Here is a 6027-nt window from a genome sequence, read left to right as displayed (position 1 = left end):
GAAAAAACTTGTCCCTCTCTCTCTGTCCGAAAAAGGTTGTCCCTCAAATAGATGTATGTGCTGGATACATCCATTTGAGAGACAAACTTTTTTGGACGGAGGGAGTAGTAGTTAAAACTTGATATTCTGTGCAGTGAGTGCTGCACCAGTATTTACACATGAATAGCCTAGTTGTGATGTTCCTTTTCCCTTGGATATGTGCATGAAGTAACCGAGCTTAAAACAAACGAGCAAAACAATGAGGCGTAATATTATCTCGCATCTGTATTGGTTGCAGCGACTTCTTACAGTAAAACCAAACTTTTAAAGAATGCACTATCCGTATGTTTATGAGCCTTGAAGCTTCCAGCGAAGCCGCAAGCCTGCAAGCAAAACTAACAAGTGGAAACGCATACACAAGTAATCGTGACAGACGCATGTCACGGACGGCTATCTTCTTGCTGTAGTAATGATCAACTCAACTGCCGGGGCGGCTGCTCCTGGTACTCATCGTCATTGGCCAGTCAGTACTGCTGCATGGGGGAGTTGAGCCCCTCCTGCATGGCCATGGGGTGCGGCGCGTTGTGCCGCTTGGACAAGGACGTCATGGCCAGCGACTCCCTGAAGGACGCCCGCCGCTCAAGGCGCTTCACAGTGAACCGCGTGTAGGCGACGCGGAGGTAGGGCGCGGCGGCCTCCTTGACCTTGAGGACGAAGAAGAAGGTGATGCGGTAGGCCAGGAGGAGGATGAAGATCATGGCTAGGTCTAGCCACTTGGAGTAGCTGACGCTCAGCCCCATCATGTTGGTGATGATGAACTCGCCGGTCAGCTTCTCGCCTCCCGGCGTCATCGGCTCGAACTCCAGCCCGAGCAGGTCGTTCTTGTATGCACCCTGCATGCCAAGGCAGTGCTTTCAGTTTCAGATGCATGCTAGCTAGTACAAGGATTTTACTTGCATAATCCATTGCAGCTGACCGATCAAAAGCTGTACCTTCAAACCCCAAGAGCCGTAGACAATGTAGGACACTGGGTATTTCCAGAAAATCTTGGGAAGTTCTGGAAGGAGCCGGAAGAATCCAGACGTCAACATCATGATCCCCTGCAAAATGCAAGCATCGATCCTGTCAGACACCAGAATGCACGTGCCAAGTGATGAAATACACAGAAGAAGAAAAAATTGGTTGCAGAATTACAATGACGCCGGCGCCAAGGATGAGGCCCATGAGGAAGTTGGGCACAAGGGCGGAGATGATCATCATGAGGCTCTCGATGACGGAGACGCCGCCATAGAGGTTGAGGGCGAAGAAGGCGAAGTAGCTGAATCCTGGCCGGAACTTGACCATCCAGTATGTGATGGAGGCGCTGGCCCAGGACATTGTCAACAGGAACGGCATGGAGGAGAGGAAGTTGGATATGATGTAGGCGGCGACGCCGTAGTGGCCGTTCTGCCGCTCGAGGGAGAAGACCTTCATCTCCTCGATGAAGGAGGGGAAGCCGCCGATGGACATGAACGTCATGAAGCCCGAGACGAAGCCGCCGCAGGAGGCACGCGCCTGGATCGCGGTGTAGCCGTTGCCGACGTCGTAGTAGATGGTGCCAAGGCAGATGGCCATCAGGACGTAGATGATGATGCGCAGCCTGTAGTAGCCGAAGTCACGGTACATGTTGATGTAGGAGCGCTTGGTCAGCGTGCGCAGCTGCTTGCACCAGGTCGCTTGGCTGCCCTTCACTGCCTCCTCCATCACACCCTCCTGCAAATCCAATGCAACAACATCAAAATTTAGAAGAAGAAAAAAAAACTCGGATCGAAGGAAATTCGAAAAGATGCTTGGAATTTGGGAGTGGCTTACTATTTTGCTTATCTCGTGTATTGTGTTCCTAACCATCATGGCGTAGTCTGAGATCCGGTACTTATCCACGAGCCGCTCTCGGATCTCCGTAGTCGAGTACTTCAACAGGGGATCAAGATCTGCCTCCTTCAAATCAAACAAAAATGCATTTACCCCAATCAGAAAACATGTAGCAAACGTCACCATGCTGCTCATACTGCATTAAAAAGGAAAACCAGTCCTAAATTTTCTCATACTGCTCGGAGCTTCATGGATCCTTTCAGGGCCGTGGCGACATCGTCGAAGTCCGAATTGACGCACCGGAGGAAGTGGTCGGATGGGTTCCTCCGGCTCGGGCAGGGGAATCCGGTTTCTGCAAAGAACTGACAAAAAACAAAAGCAACCGTGTTTTTGAGCCCAAGTTCTCATACAAAACACATGCAAGCGCTTCGTGTGACCATACATATAGTACTGTAGTAGTACTACCTGTGGTGCAAGCTTGGCATCCCCGAAGTAGACACTCTCGCCGCTGGAGAGGAGGCAGAGATCGTCGAAGAGCGCAAATACCTCGCTGCTGGGCTGGTGCACCGACGAGACAATGGTGCGTCCGCCATCAATGGCAAGTGTGCGGAGCGTCTCGATGACGGAGAAGGCAGAGGCGCTGTCGAGGCCACTGGTGGGCTCGTCGAGGAAGAGGAGGCGCGGCCGGGTGAGGATCTCCAGCGCGATGCACAGCCGCTTCTTCTCGCCGCCGCTGATGCCCCGGAGGTGCCACGTGCCGATGGGCCGCTCAGCGCACTCCCGGAGGCCCATCTCGTCCAGTGTGTCGTCCACGACTCGGCGCACCTCAGCCTTTGACATGCTCGACGGCAGCCGCAGCTGCGCCGAGTAGGTGACCGTCTCCCGGACGGTCAGCGTGCCCAGCAGAACGTTCTCCTGTGTCACGTACGCCTGTAGACCGAGGTACACACCACCGACGTCAAACACTTGAGAGCTCACTATATCTTGGTTCCTCGTATCGTACTAGTTATTAAGACAAATTTGGTAGCTCGTAGTTTCAGTAAAATATTCAGGGGTATTTCAGATTCAGCTGGATCCTCCTTTATGTTAGTATTGTGTAATCTTATCCCCATCCAGTGATAATTCGTACTACTTCCATATGGATCCTCTTTATGTCGTGAAATTGATTGTATGTACTGCCCCGCAAAGGAAGGAATTAAATTGTACTGAGTTAAACTAGAGCAACTAATTTCACAACTATACGTCAAACATAATCGCTTTTGAAATTGCTACTATCCAGTACCCACTACCCACAACTGCCGTGTAGCATCAGAATTTCAGTATTGATTAGTTCTTTTAATCATTTGGTTTATGTTCTGACACCGATTGGTCTTAAACACTCAACAACTACTTAAACTGCAGTTAGTCCTATTTACCACCAATACATGGCCATGTTCCTTATATGCGCAAAACAACTCTTCAAAATTTTGGTAAGATTAGGAGGTCATCTTTCTGGCAAGGTGCTGCTGCAAAAAGGAGGTATCATCTAGTAATGTGGGGCCTGAGGTTTGGGCATGAAAAACTAGCCTAAACTGAATAATAGCTTAATGTGCAAATGGTGGTGTTGTTTGGAAGCTGAATCTGAACCATGGCAACGTTTTGTGAGAGCTAAATACCTGAGGGGAGCTGAAATCTTGGAGTTCGGCATAGGGCACATGAGTTTTTGGTTGCTTAACACATACTCCCCCTTAAAGAAATATAAGAGCGTTTAGATCACTACTTTAGTCGCTCTTATATTTCTTTACAGAAGGAGTACTTACTTTTTATATTTTGAGGAGCATATGACTAGATAAATTTTACGAGTTTGGCATGGTTAAGGTTTTACTAGAATCTGAAATTTGCACTTCCTTTTTCCTGGAAGAGAAGCATTCCATTTCCAACTTGTAGCCTTACACAAGTCAAAATTTTACACAAGAGTGGAGTGTCTATTCCACATTAATTATTTTCATTGACTAATACTATTAGTGTGTGGCATGCATGTCATACTGAAAGGGATTGACAACTGCATTTTGTAATATGACATACGGAAAGGGATTGACAACTGCATTTCGTAATCCAATGCATCCTCCTATTTAACATCAAACAAGAATTGGTTGGGCTTTTAATGGCAGTGTCATTCTCGTAGTACATGTTCCATGGCAACAGTTTGACAAAGTACCTTGAGACACTCAGCTGAAATGGACTTAGGCTATTTTTGGCACTGTTCAGTGGCTTTTCAAAAGCATGCGTATTATTATTATTTCTACATTAGAATGTGATAGCTTGTTGAGATAAGATCTATGTTAGATCATTAGATGTCAACCCCGAACTGCCCAATATACTTTCCTAAGCAGTATACTCTAAAAACTGAATTCAGATGGGGAAACCACCAGAAGACTAATTATGAAGTATGAACCGGCACATGACGGGCTTGATGTGTTCCAAGTCCTAGCTACCAACTAACGGCTTGCTTTTGGTACCAACCATATGATCCATCGAAATTAAAGGGGATCAAAAGGAACCATTCCGTGGAACATGTGTTTTTAGGCGGTGTTTGTTTTTACGTAAAGGAAAGAGTGCCCCCAGCCTCCGCATCGATCGATGCCCGGTGCAACGGATACACAGACGTCGGATAACAAACTCAGCGATTGGATTGTCTCGGTATGAGCTTAACGGTAACTACAACTACTGTTATGCATCCTGCTCTTAGCCAATACAGTCTGAACTTTAACTTGACCCCTGATTATCCAACCTTTCAGCTTGGCTAATAAATGTGCTTATGGTCACTTTGTGCATAGGGAGTACTCAAGCTCAACTTGATTACAGACAAATTCGTCCACAAACAATAAGAAATTAAAGAAATCGTAAGCATAGTACTGAAGCTTCATTTTGTTGACACAACGTCTTGATTGAGAAAATGGAATTGAAGCCCATGATAGGTTTGGTTGCAGGAAATGGCTCACTGTTGAGAGTATAATTAGGCTTCTACTAATTTTCACACTCACCACCGCGCCAAAGTCGAGCCGCCTCTTCTTGCCGTTGAGCAACACCTTGCCGGTCTGGAGCACATTCCTCGCCAGCCTCCCTGCAACGAACGCAGAAATTATTAATTTTACTACTATTACAACAACAACAAAAAAATCCGAAAGGAGGGTAAACCCGCTGGAACAACAAACGTGCCAGAACTGGATCCAGAGGAGAGTATGTAGATTGGGATGCATACCGGAGAGGGAGTCGAGGAGGGTGGACTTGCCGGAGCCGGAGGGCCCCATGATGGCGACGATCCTGCCGGGCACGGCGTAGCCGTACAGCCCTTGCAAGAGCTTCTTGGTCGGCCGGCCGCCGGACCCAGGCAGCACGGCCGTCAGGTTCTCCCATGTCAAGCTCGCCCCTCCCGTCTCCGCGTACCGCGCCGCCGGCGACAGCGCCCCCGCCCACGCCGTCCCGTTCCCCTCCCCCATCTCCTCTCCGCCACCACCTAGTCGGTTTTCCGTCTCTTCAACTCCGAGATGGATGCAAGCACATGCCCGCGACCCCTCTCCTCCAGCGCAGCCGAGCAAGGCAGGCAGCTTAGCTTAGCAACCCAGGCAACCCCCCACCATTAATGCTGAGAGAGAAAAGGAGAGAGAGGGAGTGAGAAACAGAGGCATTGCTCGGCTGGAATTTATGCTGCCGCGTTCTCTCGATGTTGGACCTCGTTTTCTCCACGACACTTCACTTCATTTTCAATTTACGGTTGGGGAGGTGACGAGAGAGAGGCATGGATGGGGCTGTGAGCAGCAGCAGCCCTAGCGGCCTAGTAGTAGATCACGCATTCATGGCGGTGGGGGTTGCGAAGCAGGTGGTAGTAACTGTGGCTAATTAAAGTCGGCCTGGGATCGACGGGTGTACGCCACCACAACACTGCCGCTCCTTGGCTCTCTCATGTCCTCGTTAATCAATGGAATTAGCTGGGGCGGGTTGGGTTATTAATCCGACAGGGTTGCCATGAAAGAGCCAACGACGTGAAAGAGCCAAGGAGCGGCAGTGCTGTAGGGCTTGTTCTTTGCACGAAACCCTCTAGTTTTTCTCTCTATCAAATCAAGGCCTTTGCCTCTTTGGTAGTACATCACAGTTTGAGCGAATGACAAGAAATTCCCCTCCTGTACCTCCGGATCTAGAAGCCTTCATCTTTTATTT

At 48.9% G+C, this 6027-nt stretch overlaps 1 protein-coding gene across 1 annotated transcript; it reads right to left on the bottom strand.

Annotated features, from left to right (window-relative positions):
* Nucleotides 1-232: 232 nt before the first annotated feature.
* Nucleotides 233-5643, bottom strand: LOC123180772 (ABC transporter G family member 12). The gene is made up of 8 exons (XM_044592905.1): nt 5072-5643; nt 4854-4933; nt 2296-2760; nt 2067-2192; nt 1831-1956; nt 1174-1731; nt 972-1079; nt 233-872 (listed from the first exon to the last, which is right to left on the bottom strand). The coding sequence occupies exons 1-8, from the start codon at nt 5307-5309 to the stop codon at nt 504-506; spliced, it is 2070 nt and encodes a 689-aa protein (XP_044448840.1). The 5' UTR covers nt 5310-5643; the 3' UTR covers nt 233-503.
* Between the last annotated feature and the right edge of the window lie 384 nt (nt 5644-6027).

The sequence above is a fragment of the Triticum aestivum genome, chromosome 1D (genome assembly GCF_018294505.1).
Source record: "Triticum aestivum cultivar Chinese Spring chromosome 1D, IWGSC CS RefSeq v2.1, whole genome shotgun sequence".
Lineage (NCBI taxonomy): Eukaryota > Viridiplantae > Streptophyta > Magnoliopsida > Poales > Poaceae > Triticum > Triticum aestivum.
Note: the sequence above shows the minus strand (reverse complement) of the source record. Positions and strands in the feature narration are given on the sequence as shown.

Excerpts from the sequence above, each read along its gene's own strand:
- LOC123180772 (XM_044592905.1), bottom strand. The coding sequence starts at position 5,309 with ATGGGGGAGGGGAACGGGACGGCGTGGGCGGGGGCGCTGTCGCCGGCG. Across the intron at positions 2,761-4,853 it reads GGCTCGACTTTGGCGCGGTG|GCGTACGTGACACAGGAGAA; the intron begins GTGAGTGTGAAA and ends CTCGGTCTACAG. Across the intron at positions 2,193-2,295 it reads ATGCCAAGCTTGCACCACAG|TTCTTTGCAGAAACCGGATT; the intron begins GTAGTACTACTA and ends GTTTTTTGTCAG.